General features: G+C 43.1%; 1 protein-coding gene, 1 long non-coding RNA gene and 1 pseudogene across 2 annotated transcripts; 2 read left to right on the top strand and 1 right to left on the bottom strand.

The window, feature by feature from the left end:
* Window positions 1-7,849: 7,849 nt before the first annotated feature.
* Window positions 7,850-10,726, top strand: LOC147970813 (uncharacterized). Its single transcript, XR_015603267.1, has 3 exons — window positions 7,850-7,926; window positions 8,001-8,063; window positions 8,777-10,726. It is a non-coding gene; the product is annotated as an uncharacterized LOC147970813 (long non-coding RNA).
* Window positions 10,727-10,825: 99 nt separating this feature from the next.
* Window positions 10,826-12,174, top strand: LOC147970812 (uncharacterized; annotated as a pseudogene).
* A 640-nt stretch (window positions 12,175-12,814) lies between these two features.
* LOC147970811 (uncharacterized) lies at window positions 12,815-14,175 on the bottom strand. The gene is made up of 4 exons (XM_087523643.1): window positions 13,986-14,175; window positions 13,782-13,878; window positions 13,423-13,664; window positions 12,815-13,281 (listed from the first exon to the last, which is right to left on the bottom strand). The coding sequence occupies exons 1-4, from the start codon at window positions 14,173-14,175 to the stop codon at window positions 12,815-12,817; spliced, it is 996 nt and encodes a 331-aa protein (XP_087379769.1).
* Window positions 14,176-14,462: the final 287 nt, after the last annotated feature.

Genomic DNA, 14,462 nt, shown 5'->3' with positions numbered 1-14,462 from the left:
TTAATTCAAAGGCCCGTAATAAATATTTCTGTGATTCCAAAAATATTGGTTTGAATTTTACCTCTTACCAATATTTTCACAGAGTAACAGGAACATTTCCTTGGACTTCTTTGAAGAGATTTTATTGTTGATTATCTCTGGAGTGATTTGTGAGGGTTTCAACTATCCTCAATTCAACTTTCAGAAATTTAAACATGATGCAAGCAAGATGCAAACACTAGGCAACACCAGAAGCTAGGGACTTGACACTCTTAAAATTTGTATGAGTTGTTTTATAGTAAATGTGTTTTCTTCTTGGTCGTTGCAAAGTCTTTTTCTACCGCTCCTTTTTCGACTCGAGTGTATGGTCAATAGCCGGGTGGCATGTCTTCTCTCTAAAAGTTGCTCGAGTTTAATTTGCTAAACTGACCTTGGAGAAGTACTCCGCCTTTGGGTTAATGAGCTTGAAGCCGTAGGCTGACCCGTGTGAAGTCTTGAGACCGGGTGTGTCATGTTAAAGCATGACAGAAGCACAATTTTTTTCTTCCAATTTTTGGATTGGCACCAAACACTTGATCTTGTTCGGACGTCAAGTTTTTACTGGCGTTTTTTGGTTTTCCAAGCTTATGGCACTTTTAAACTATTTGTTTCTTTTCAGCATAAGTCTCGCAGTGCAACGCCGAACACCTTTAGAGATTCGGCAAAAACATTCTCGGATATTGCTATATATGCATCGGTTTCGAATTGTGTCTTTGGTCAATAGTTGGGTTGCCCGGCTCCTGTGCTTGCCTCCTACGTTCTGCTTTGTTCGTCTAGGTGCACAAAGGGAGAACCACTGCGATTGTGCTTCCAGCTAGCATGGTTAAGCGCCTTAGTGGAGAAAGCCGAAAACTGACTATCACAATAAGCTCAAACTGGTTAGCGATCCGATGACTGTGTTAAACTATAAGATGGATAGAGGTCAACTAGTGTTAAATGACGGGCCATTCATAACATTGGATGAAGTGTTTACGGCTTGACCTCGACTGTCGCCTAACACTACCGGGGGCTAGTAACTGGCCTCCCAAACTAAATCCTCAATATTTTGCTCTTACATTAGAGCTGAGGTTTCATGATCATGCTTAGCATGACAACCCAAAGAAAGGAACCGATAGCGGGACTATTTTCTTTGGAATACATTTCTTATGTTAAACAATAATAAAACATATCTCTCTGCGTACCTTTGTTTATAAAACCGTATGGCCAGAGTGCCTTGTTTGTCGTAAATCTTTGCCCTCATAAAGGCTTTATAAAGTAGGAAAACACTCCTCGGCTATTGGCAGAAGAGGTTGAAGCCGATGGTCGGTCAACAAATTTTTGTACAATGCGGATCCGAGCATTAATTATGCAAAGTACTTGGATATATATAATCATTAAACATAATTTGTGATTTTCCTCTGGATATCGATCCTTAATTCGGCCACCCGTGCCTGCATTAAGGCTCGGGGGCTACTGGGCTTCGAGCTTATTATTTACTAATATTAAAAGGGCACATCAATCCCCTAATCTGGTGTTGCCACCCGACCAGTGTCTCGGGGGATACTACATGGGCAATCCAGTGCAGAAAATTTAAGTGCAATATAGTTTTCGAGGAGATTACGATCCTCAGGATGGTCGGCCGCACACAACTGAGTCTCAGGGACTCTGCACACTGCTTTTTATGTCCCGAAGTATTCTGCCAAGCTAGGAGTTGATCCTCAGACCAATTTTGCAAATCAACCCGAGTCTCAGTGGCTACTGGGATCAGCAGTCTTATGTCATCCTTCAGGTGCATCTCGGGTTTTAGACCGATACACACCTTGAGGGCTACTGGCTATATATCTCGGCAGAGAATAAATTGCACCAATCAAAAATATTGACAAAAAATCGGCCCACAGCCGGGGTGGTGCACCACCTCAGAAGCAGTTCGGCATAAAGCTCTGGCGCGAATGGCTGGCTCCATAGAGGGCATTTCCGGCATTAAGGTTGGCTAAACTCCTTCATCTTTTTTGAACCAAGGTGATTTATGACACCTCGGATATAGTCCGGTGTTGGAGCCCGGATACAGTCCGATGTTTGAGCTTGGACATAGTCCGGCGTTGGAGCTCGGATACATTCTGGCGTTGGAGCTCGGAAAGCGGCCCGACGTTGGTGCTCGGCTGCAAAAGATACCTCGAATGTAGTCCGACGTTGGAGCTCGGACGCAAGAGGAGGCTGCTGCCCGGGAACAACTTCAAACCCGAGGTGTGGCATAAAAATAACAAGGCATTGATCAAGGCCGAAGACTTAAAGGGCTCCTTGGATACCCGACGTGTGAGATCTTCAGATTTAGCTCGGCAATCCTCAAGATCGAAGATGGGAAGATTTGTTGAACCAATTTTCAAGACCGACGACCGAAGACGAAGAACAGTTTGGAAGAACCTAGGAGCGTCCCCAACTTGAAGACCAGTTCAAGGGGCTACTGACGGTGTCCTGGACTAGGGGGTACTCACCACATCGTCTCCCGATCAGTTGGATTGGGCTGAGGACCCCCATGGCCATTTACTCATGGGCCAGTTCGGACAGCCGAAGACATATACGAGGAAGATTCCACAAGACTTGGTGATCAAGACAAGGACTCCTCTCCATCGACGTATTCGACGAGGACTCTTGTTATCATAGGCCTCTGGTACATTATATAAGCCGAGGCCAGGCTAGTCGGTAGATTATTATGACATTATTCATCATACCCTCAGGTTTTAGACCACAACATATGATCTCGAGGTAGATCAACTCTGTACTTGATACTCCAACAATATAAACAAGAGCAGGACATAGGGTTTTACCTCCATCAAGAGGGCCTGAACCTGGGTAAACATTGTGTCCCCTGTTTCCTGTTACCCATCGATCCATGATACACAGCTTGGGACCACCTACCCGAGATCTGCCGGTTTTGAGACTGACACCCAGCAGCAAGCATACCCGGCAGGCCATTGTGGATCTGTCCTCAAGGCGCCGTAGCCTGGGTTCCGCACCGGCAAGCCTACCCAATTAATGTAGGGTGGACATACAAAGGGAGATCAAACAGGAAAATAACATGCATCGTTTCAAAAGTACTGCAGAGTTATATTACATCATTTGTTGCTGCGGTTCTAACTAAAGATAAAAATTGTGTTGGTCATGAACCTACAGCGGCGATAAGAAATGGGGTGCCTAGTCCCTGCGCTGGCCTTGTATCCTCCAAACTCTATCGATGCGGCTGATGACGGGCTCGATGCGCTCCTCGAGCGGCGCGAGGTCCATGTTGTCTGGCAAGCCATCCAGCGAAGCTTCAAAGTCGAGGTCAGGGTTCCAGTACGCCATCTTGGTGAGGACATTTGTCATGGCACCCCGACAAAGCCTCCGGGCCTCATCGGCCAGAGAGGCCGCCCTGTTGGAGCGGAACAGCTCCAGGGCCCCGAGCACACCCTCAAAGAACAGAGTCAGCCTGGCATTAGGACTCACGTTTGGCTCCGGGACGTACCTCACATTTGGCATCCCCATGGTAGCCAGCTGCGTGGTGATCCTGTCGGCAACATCGGCAAGGCGGTTGATCCAGAGCTTCTTGCCCGCCAAGAAGTCCGCGTGGCTGACGATGTCGTTCCTCTGCAGCTGCCTCTCCACATCCAGATTCTTGGTCAGGGTCTCCTCTCGGGACGTGACCTCAAAGAGCGTCCCCTCAAGACCCCCCGGCGTCAGCTGCAGGTACTTGATGGACTCATTCGCCATGGAGAGTAGCCTGGCCTTGTTGAGGACTACGACTTGCGCGTCAGCCAAAGCACCCTTGGCCGCGTCCCTCTCCCCCGTCAGCTCCTGGACCTGCTTCTTCAGCCCGTCCCGCTCCACCTGCAGCTCATTCACCTTGCCGGCATGCGCCTGGTCCTGAGCATTGAGGGCCTCCTTGTGCCTCTGCTCTAGTTCTCGGGTTCGCTACATGCCAAGCCCCTTGACCTCCTCGTCCTAGCCGTGGAGTGTCGCGACGAGTTTCTCCTTCCGAGCGGCAAGGTCCTCCTCCTAGGAGTTCAGCTCGACCTGGTGCTGACGCCAAGCGGCCTCCTCCTTGGCGGCCTGTTGACTCACCGCCTCCTGGGCCTTCTCGACATCAGCCTGCTTCATGACAAGCTCTAGTTTGCGCTCGGCCAGCTGATCCTGGGCGGTCTTAAGTTCCTCACAGGCCTGGCGGAACCAAGCCTGCGCCTCGGTGATGCGCCCTTCGAGGTCCGCCTCCGCCTTGTCCATGGCTGCCATCCTAGACTTGGCCTTGTCCAGGCGGGCACGGTGAAGCGCCTGATGATGACGGGAAAATGGCCGACGTGAGGATACGCGTCCACATCATTGATACAGAATGAATATATTTAAATGCATAAATGCATACAATAAAAAGGAGATCAAACATTGCAGGTACATTACTTCCAGAACTCTTATATCTATATAAAAGATCTATTAATTACATCTCCGAAGAGAAAACCCCTGATTAAGAATTCCAACATAGCTATTACATAAGATTGCAACACATTCCTATTACAACATGCTACAAAAAAAAGATTCCTCCTCGCGATCGTCGACACCGGCATGCTCGGGGGAGCCTTGGACTTTATTGATATTATCATATGCAATGACTTTCATTCATATTTGCTTTCATTTGACTCGTACTGGTATTGGCAGTACGTGTGTGCATGCTTGAATGACTTCACTTACTTTTCCTTGTTGATTAATAAATATATAGACTTTGATTTATTTTCTTTACTTTGTATGAGAAAGTCATCTTAATGGTTAACCAATCTGTTAAATGAGTCTTCAAACATCATGATGCATGCGTATGGGACATATAGTCATGCACGTGTTCTGTGCAATGCAACTACTTTAATACTAACAATTGTAGTACTCTTTGTTTTATGAGTAGATGACATCTATGTTTTCTTAATATTTGCAAGCCGTATGGGGGATGCATGATCTAACTTTCATCTTATGCAAAAATAAGCTAGATGCGACCTTTTTGAGCATACACATATATGGAGTAGATAAAAGATATTTAATTTGTTTTGGTGGCATATGCAAGTGCACTACAATATTTCGAGTGCGATCAAACTCAGATTATGACTCTGGTCATCTTTTAGTTTTTTTTAATGTATGTCCATATGAAGGGACCATACAATTTATTTTGGTTGGGTGGATGTACACCAATTCACCTAGAATTAGCTAGGTAGGACGTGTCCATTTGACTTTGCATGCGCCTACACTAGATTCGCCAATATCTAATTATTTATCGATGATGACGGCTAGCATTATTTACGGCCAACACATTTTTATAAAGTGCACCCATTTAGTCTATTTTAGAGACATTTGGTTAATATAATAGCATTTATGATTTTGGGCGGCATTTTGTTTATGCACCATGAAGTGGGATGTCAATTTCTACGCACCCAACTTTGAACATGGTTAATTAAGTTTTGCTACATGACTCAATTTTAGCACATCATGCACACATGTGATCATCGAACATGCGACTAAGTATGGTGTCTTTTGACGAGAACCTATTGTTTTGCAATATTTTTTATATGCATCTTATAATATATAGTTTGTTCCTCATTTTTTTATGTTGATTTTCCCCGAGTCATACCTTTGCCGTGATTTTGTTGAGAACAAAGCCTTCACTCTACATAAGGGAAGAAATACCTTGATTTGTGTCAATATGACCAAACCAGAGGAACTCATCATGCAACTTGTATTTCTTGACATGTGTCAACATGACCATGGCAAGAAAAAACTATCAAATTTGTGAGAATACCTCTTGACATGTGTCAATATGACCGTGCCACGAGTAAGATATTAAACTTGTGAGAATACTACTTGACATGTGTCAACATGACCATGCCAAGAGTGAGCTCTCGAATATGGTGAAAATACTACTTGACATGTGTCAATATGACCATGCCAAGAGTAGAAGAGTAAGATATTAAACTTGTGAGAATACTACTTGACATGTGTCAACATGACCATGCCAAGAGTGAGCTCTTGAATATGGTGAAAATACGACTTGACATGTGTCAATATGACCATGCCAAGAGTAGAATGCCAACTTTGTGGAGGATGAAGGCCACTTGGGATGTGTCAATATGACCAAGCCAAGATCAAGAATCACGTCACTTGGAGAAAAAAAATTCAAGATCTGTGTCAATATGACCAAATCAAGAACCATCATATGGAGGAAAAAGCAAGGATCATGCTAATTAAAGAAAAGTCCTAGATCTGTGTCAATATGACCAAATCAAGAACCATTATATGAGGAAAAAAGCTACTTGACTCATGTCAATATTATCAAGCCAAGAGCAAAAATTGGGCAACATGGAAAAGAATTCATGATCTGTGTCAATGTGACCAAATCAAGAATCATCATATGGGGAGAAGCTACTTGGCTCATGTCAATATGACCAAACCAATAGCAAAGATTGAGCAAGCATAGGGAAGATCACCAATCAGAGAAGCAATGGGATTAGGAGAGAACCATGAATCTCACCTTCTTGCTAAACTCCTCCAAATCTCCCTCTCCTCACGTATGTGTGTGTGAAATTTTTCTTGTAGCAGTATATGTGTGTAGCAGCAGCAGAACAAGAGAGAATGAGCAGTCCAACCTCCGAGATAAGGGGCCTCCTTGTACGCCTAGAAATGCCTATATTTATAGGTGTGGGGAGAGCAGCGGAGGCTCTCTGGCGCACGCCCATGTTCTCTGATCGTGGCATGCATTCGTGTAATCGTGGGAGTCCCTGCATGCTTCTTTTTTTATATTTCCTTCCTTTAATTAATTACTCTTTGACCAAGCTTTGAACCGGCCACTAGCCTAATTAGCCCATGTAGTTTTTGGGCTTGGACTGCTTGTGATGATTAGCTGATCCATTGCCACCTTGTAAATTAGTCTCACCCACTATGCATGCATGTACGTAGACATTTGTATAAATGAGCTGGTAATGACTAATTGAAATGGTTTTCTCTTTTTTTTGGAAAATTCTTTCCAATTTCTTTGTCGTGCCATAAAAAAAGATATATGCAAATATTCTTTCATGGACAATTATATGATGGCCTGGCCTTTTCTTCTTATTTCCTTAGATATATATATATATACCGACGCGTGTCTTATATTATCCACCGCATTGATATTTCACATGATCGATGGAATAGGCCTCGCATTTACCCTACGGTGGATATTTCGAAAACATTATGATTTTATGTAGGTATTTGACACCCGCCGTAGGTGACGGCGTGCATGGATGGAAGTTATGCGTGATTTTAGTCGGGACAAATTTTTCATGGAGATCTTTATTCACTTTGCAAAATTTCCAGATATAGACTCTTTTTATTAATTTATTTTGTGTGTCTGTTGTATTGTATTAAGCGGTGCAAATTCACCCTGGTCGTTTACACTCAATGGTGTATTTTATCATTTTCACCATTTAAAGTAATTCATTTGTTTTAATCGCACTATATTTCCTTCGGCCAAAATCGGTGTCAACAGATGCCCCTCGAGATCTGAATGCGAGCATTTTTTAATTAATATTCGGATTCAGAGCTCGAAAATATGCATATATTTATTTTTTTGAGCGTATTTCTAATATTTGGCATAGCATTGGAGGCGTACGCATATACTATTATTTATTCAAAAAAATCATCGGCCAGATATTAGCCTCACGTACATGTGGTACGCTGCTTTGAAAGTTTGTTAGGATTGCTTAATCGGATAAGGACTCAATACTAGAAAGTTGTTATCAGCGGCCGGCCTCGTCGCCATATAAGTGCAGTTTTAGCAGGAGTCTACACCCTTTTTTTCTCTTTTCCTCACGTCATCAACCAGCAGGACTATTTTTCCTGCGTACAACTGGGCTGCCTCTAGCCTAACTCAGATCTTCCGGCCATCAGGTACGCATTGCTACTTCCCTTGTTTTCTTAAGATTCCTCTTAATCTAATAATCCTATTAATCTCCTTTTTTCAGGAGGAAACAAGTTTCGATTGGATCCGCTGATCTTAGTAGAGGCAGATGTGTTTTGGGCTTAAGGTCAGTGACGTCGTGATTCTCCTGTCTCCTATAAGTATCCTTTCAGACCACTAGTTACGATGTTCATCTTGTCTAATTACTGTCATCATACTTGAGATCTATAGGAATTCTTGTTTCATGATTGACGTGCCGACAAGCTTCTATACGAACTTGGTCCGTCGTACATCCATGAGGCTAAATATACATGTCCAAAAATTTCAGTAGCCTGAAGTTAGAACAATTTTTTTTAAACTTTAAGATGTTATAATATATTTGTAGATTCTCGTTTCATGGTTGACGTGCCGGCAAGCTTCTATATGAACTTGGTCCGTCGTACATCCATGAGGCCAGATATACCTGTATAATATTTTTTCAGTAGCCTAGAGCGATAACAATCCTTTTTTTAAGATATTATCATATATTTGGCATGGATCTCTCTCATAGTTGGCGTGCTGGGAGCTATGATTTTTGCCCGTCCATCGCACAACTATAGAGATAAACATTATATAAACTGTTGTTATCCACTTGTCTCCCATTTGACAATCCGGCAAGTCTTCGTGACTTGGTCCGTCGCACAAATGTGGGATTATAAGATATTAAATGTGCCATTATATAACAGAGTTGAATTTTCTCATCATTGGCGTCCCGGCAAGTTTCTGTATGAACTTGGACCGTCGCACAGTTAACCTACATGAGCATGCGTATTTTTTTTACTTATGCTCCCTTCTTTTCAGGAAGCATTCAGTTATTCATTGATTAACTGAAAACGAACGAGCACCCTGAAAATTCAGGTAATGCATATAGAGCCTTTTTTATGTTTAACTTTCAGAAACGCTTTATTTCAATTCACGCCGGTGATTTTATTTTCATATATGTGTATGTAGATGGCGCATGGTCAACCTTTGGTTTCCTCCTATCAGTTGACCCTATCCGAATTAGCTAAACAACAGTTGTGTGAGCCAGCAACTCATGAATTGGCTAACCCGGTAGTTGTCCATTCAACATTACCACGGGGAACTTTGGATTCTTCCCTCCATGGATGGCATTCCGAGCATTCGTTTCACGCCTTGTGTTACCATCCAATGGCACCCATTCCTAGAGCTGATCTAGACTTCACTTTAGGGACCAGGATAGTATCACAAAAATTGGGCTGGGAGTATCATGAAATACAGTATGTCAAACGTCTAAAGGGTTATACTCAATGGGGTGTTGAGGTCTTAAACAATCATTATTTTAATCTGCAAGGGGGCGAAGAAAATACGGACTACATTCGTGGCGCCATTTATTGTTCCCTTTGCGATTATTCTGTCAGCCCCTCTTTGCTCCGCTCTTTACTAGAGAGGTGGAGTCCTCAAACCAATACTTTCATGCTCTCATTTGGCGAACGCACCATCACTTTGCTTGATATATTACTTATGGCTGGGCTGCCTATAGTTGGCGAACCCTACGAAGAATATATCCCGTCACTCACTAAGTTAAATCCTTCATTACTCTTGTACCCCAACTTTTTATTTGATATTTTGGATGTGTGGGAGATTCTTTCCACCGAAAGCAAGCATAAAGAAAAAATTGTTACTTTCCAGGCTTGGTGTGATTATTTCCACAACAAGCGGGCTGATTTTTCGCCATCCGCCAGTCTTCGTAAAAGTCGTATGTATGTCACAGCTTTTGTCGCGCTTTGGCTTTGCTGCGTTGTGGTCGTTGGTGAAGGGCCGTTTATTCGCCCTGGCGTCCTTGTCATGGCGTCTTGGATTGCTTTAGGGCGGAAGATATCATTGGCACCCCCTGCGCTTTCCTCCCTATATCTTGCTCTTCGTCGTATCAGCACAAATCCTGTTGGGCCTTCCTTTGAACAGACACCTCTGTCTATCCACTATATTATTGGATGGATGCATCTTTATCTGAAGAAAGCTTTTGGGGCCAAAGGCAAAGGGGAAAAACTTCCTTCTCCGAAGAGACTTCCTATGCAACTGGCTATGCTAAGCACCATGTTCTGACCACCCAAGGTCTTTTCCCCGGAGACCGCGCATGAGTTTTTGGAAAACCATAATAATATTATATGGTGCCCCTATTCCTCGCGCAACCTGACAGGGGTCGATCAACTACAAAGGTCCTTTGCCATTTCTATTCGTCGGGGAATGCTTCCTTGGAGGTTCTCGGCAGAGTCCATCGACCTATGTGCAGCCGAACCCTATCACCCAGATCGCGTAGCTCGTCAGTTCAAGCTAGATCAACAGGTTCCATACAACCCATTGCAATCACTATTAACTGAAGCTGATGTTGGTGTTGCGTATGCGTACTGGTCACATTTACTGCACCCAGTCCAAAAGGATATCCAGCATGCCCTTGGCACTAATTATGTAGGTAGGGCTTCTCTGGCTTGGACCAACTGGTGGAGGAAATTTGCACATCCACACTCTACAATCTTGAATAGCCTCAAGTCTGGCAATATGTGCGGCAAAATCCCGTACGATGAGAGGAAAAGCATGTGTGCGAAAAGGGGAAAAAAGCTTTACCCCACATGTACTCTTTCAGAGGATGATCTCTTATTCATAAAGGAAGTATTAGTGAGTCATCAAAAGGCCTATATTGAAAAAATCGAGGCAGAGGAGAAGGCTTTTGCGGATCATTGGAATCCAATTTTACATGATTTTCTTTCGGATGATGAACCTTCTATGAAACCCCGACATGTGAGTTAAATAACTATTACTTGATTTAACCCGTTTTATGACATCAACTTCCTGTTTCCTGTATTTTGTTAACATGTATTTCTTTCTACAGAAGCGAAAGAAAATGGATATTGTTGATTGTCCTTCTCGCGATCCCTCACTTCACGAGCTCGGGGAAGATGCTGCCCTCGTCTCTACAAGTGAAGATGTGAGGCCTTTCACTAAAAGGAAGGTGGATACTCTAAACGAAGAGGATGATTCCAGTCCCATTAGATTGGATGGACCTATCCACATATCTGACCTTGGTAGTGTGGATCTCGATGGCATACTTAGTGGAGAGGTTGATCATGGTCTAGGTGATCTAGATAATTTAAATGTGGATGATTATGGTGTATCAAGCTCAGGTCTTAATCCCCCCCTTGTTTCACAAAGTTTGGACTCAAACTTGTCTCCGAGCGCTGATGTTTTAAACATTTTGTCTACTTCTGAACAGGGTAGATTTATACAGCTCTTATCCACTCTTTGACATTATTATTCATCGTTTCCAAGATTATTAATTTTACTTCTTTCTACATTGCAAGGTGGTACAGAAGGAGCTTCTAATCTTGTTAGAGGCAAAGGAATGAGGACACATATTTCAGTGTCACCCGTGGATATTTCTGCCATTACGAAGCCAATTCTGGATGCCATCGATTTGGTGTTGAAGAATGCTTTTGAAGCCTTAGACACCCCTACATTAACTGATTCTCAATGTCGTGACATTTTCCAGGCAGTTCGATCTGTGCTTCCGGTTGGTGATACTGCTCCTCAGATTGCCGCTGTCCGCATAGGTTGGGAAAAATTTGTTTCGATCTCAGATGCAGTGCAGGAAGCCCGCAAAACAGTTGAGGATTAGTCAAAGCAAAAGTCTGAATTTGTTACTACAGCAGAGAGCAAGGCTGAATCAATTGAAGCATCTTTGAAAACCTCAGCAGCAGAGATGTCATCTGTGCTGGAGAAACATGCTGAGAAGAAGGAGCGTGTGGAGGCCCTCTCCGCTCAACTGCAAGAAGCTAATGCCGAGTTGCTTACATATGGAGAGAGGGTCGGGCAACTGGAGTCGGACCGTTCCGCCAAGCAGGCTGAAGCCAAGATGCTGCATGAAGATTTGCTCGAGGCTAATGCGAAAGCTTCAGAGGCACTGGAGGCTCTTAAAGGGAAGATATCAACGCTGGAGAATGATGTCGAGTCTATTATCGGAAGTCTGAAGGACTGGCGCTCCAAGTCCAACTGAGTTTTTTTGCTCCTAATAAATTAGACATGTTGTCTATTTATATTTTCTATTCAGACTTACATAAGGCGGCCAATTGGTACACCCATTTTCTCGTATTTTCTCACACACCAGTAGCACCATTCGCGTATACTTGTGTGCGATTTATTCATGTGTACTGAAGGACTATGCAATGCTATTCGTACAGCCCGGCTTTCTGTGTGGTATGGATACTTCGTGCTAATGGCATGAGCTAGCTTGGGTAAACCCTTTATTTATTTACACTTTTTCTGCTTGAAGCCTTATTACTTCATTTCACTGCTCAATTTTTTTATCTTTTACAAATCTATTTATATTTTTATGTACACTGCCCTTTTGTACACCAGTTTAAGCTCATGAGAATTTGGAGCCATTTCTTTTTACACCACAGTTTAGACTCGTAAGATATTGGAGTAACATTTTATGTGCCTCAGTTTATACTCATAAGGGTGTGGGGTGTATATGTACATAATATTTTATGATTCTTTTTTTTCATCATAGTTTATACTCGTAGGTCGTTGGAGTTTTTTTTTGCATGCCCCAGTTTATACTCTTGAGGGAATGGAGTATATACGTGCACACAATTTTTTATGATTCTTTTTTTTCATCACAGTTTATACTCGTAGGTCGTTGGAGTTTTTTTTTTGCGTTCCCCAGTTTATACTCTTGAGGGTATGGAGTATATATGTACACACATTTTTTTATGATTTTTCTTTTGCATCACAGTTTATACTCGTAGGTCGTTGGAGTTTTTTTTGTGTGCCCCAGTTTATACTCTTGAGGGTATGGAGTATATACACATATTTTGTCTTTACTCAAGCATAGTAACGCTTAAGGAATTTCCCGTTTACCGGTGGCGGACAATATTGGCCTTCAGGAGAAATTATCCTGTATGCGCCGCTAGAGTAGACTTCCTTTACGATGTAGGGACCCTCCCATTTTGGCTCGAACTTTCCCCCCATACGGCGTGTAACATTCATTGGACGGATGACGGCGAGCATTAGGTCTCCTTGCTTGAATGATCTCCTTTTAACGCGCTTGTCGAAAGCACGTGACATTCTAGCCTGGTACGCCTCAAAATTTTGTAATGCCTGAAGGCGTTTTCCTTCGAGCATTTCGAGTTCGCCGAGGCGTAATTTTATGGCCTCTTCTTCAGAAAGTTTCTCCTGAATAGCAACTCTAAGCGAGGTAATTTGTACCTCTAACGGCAGAACTGCCTCTCCTCCAAATACGAGGGAGTACGGTGTCATTCCAGTTGGTGTACGTGTCGTGGTTCTATAAGCCCACAAGGCCTCAAGAAGTTTGTCATGCCACTCACGCTTATTTCTAGACACGACTTTCTTTAACAATTTGCATAGGGTTTTATTAAAAGCTTTCACTTGTCCATTAGCTGCCGGATTATAAGCCGTAGAATAGTGATGAATTATTTTGAATTTCGAGCATAATTTATCGACATGTTTATTTTTGAATGGTCCCCCGTTGTCAGACATGATATGGGAAGGAACTCCGAAGCGATATATGAGGTGTGTTCTTATGAAGTGCTCCACGTGCTCTCCCTTATCCTCTTTAAATGGTATAAGCTCGGCCCATTTAGAGAAGTAATCGGTGGCAGCTAGGATAAATTTATGCCCCTTTGATGATGGTGGATTAATAGGTCCTACTATATCCATTTCCCATATTTCAAATGGCCATGCAATATTTGTGGGATGCAATGGCTCATGGGGTTGATGTATGAAATTACCATGTACCTGGCACTCGTGACACCTTTTTGCAAATTTCATGGCGTCGTCAAACATGGTAGGCCAATAGTAACCAAGATGTCGCAATTGATAATATAACTTAGGGCCACATTGATGCGCCCCACACACCCCAGCGTGCACTTCATTCAAGGCTTCCAAAATTTCATTCCCTGCTAGACAGCGGAGGAGGATGCCCTCGAAGGAACGTCTATATAGGGTATCGTTTATGCATGTATAGTGAACTGACCTTTTCGAACTCTAGACCTTTCTGCGGAGTCCAGAGGTAAATATCCATGGAGCAAGTATTCCAGGAAAGGGCTTCGCCAGTCTCTGACTTCAATTTCGTAGACCTCTGCAGTCATCGCAACCAATGTCGTCGTCTCCTCCTCCTCGGCGAGTATAGGTAGGATTCTGCATTCTTCAACACGAACGTCCATCAGTTGATGTGAAGTTGATGACATACTAGCGACTAAACCCGCTAAGGCATCGGCCTTTTCATTCTGACTTCTTATAACATGCCGAATATTTAGATCAGCAAACATGGACATGAGCACTTTGGCTCGTTGGAAGTAAGGCATTAATTCTTCTTTCTTTACCATGTAAATTCCCAGTAGTTGGTTGATCACTAGCTGAGAGTCACCATAAACATTGAGTGAATCTAGCCCCATATTCAGAGCTAATTCAAGCCCAATAATCAAAGCCTCATATTCAGCCAAATTATTTG

Source organism: Triticum urartu, chromosome 5A (assembly GCF_056163025.1).
Source record: "Triticum urartu cultivar PI428250 chromosome 5A, HENAU_Tu73, whole genome shotgun sequence".
In the NCBI taxonomy this organism is placed as follows: domain Eukaryota; kingdom Viridiplantae; phylum Streptophyta; class Magnoliopsida; order Poales; family Poaceae; genus Triticum; species Triticum urartu.
This window is presented reverse-complemented; position numbering and strand designations above follow the sequence as displayed.

What these genes read in the sequence shown, in the direction of transcription:
- LOC147970811 (XM_087523643.1), bottom strand. Translation starts at nt 14,175, where the DNA reads ATGGACGTTCGTGTTGAAGAATGCAGAATCCTACCTATACTCGCCGAG. An exon ending in CCTACCATGTTTGACGACGC is followed by an intron (nt 13,665 to 13,781) that starts CATGAAATTTGC and finishes ATGGGAAATGGA; the next exon opens with TATAGTAGGACCTATTAATC. An exon ending in ATGCTCGAAATTCAAAATAA is followed by an intron (nt 13,282 to 13,422) that starts TTCATCACTATT and finishes AGGCCTTGTGGG; the next exon opens with CTTATAGAACCACGACACGT.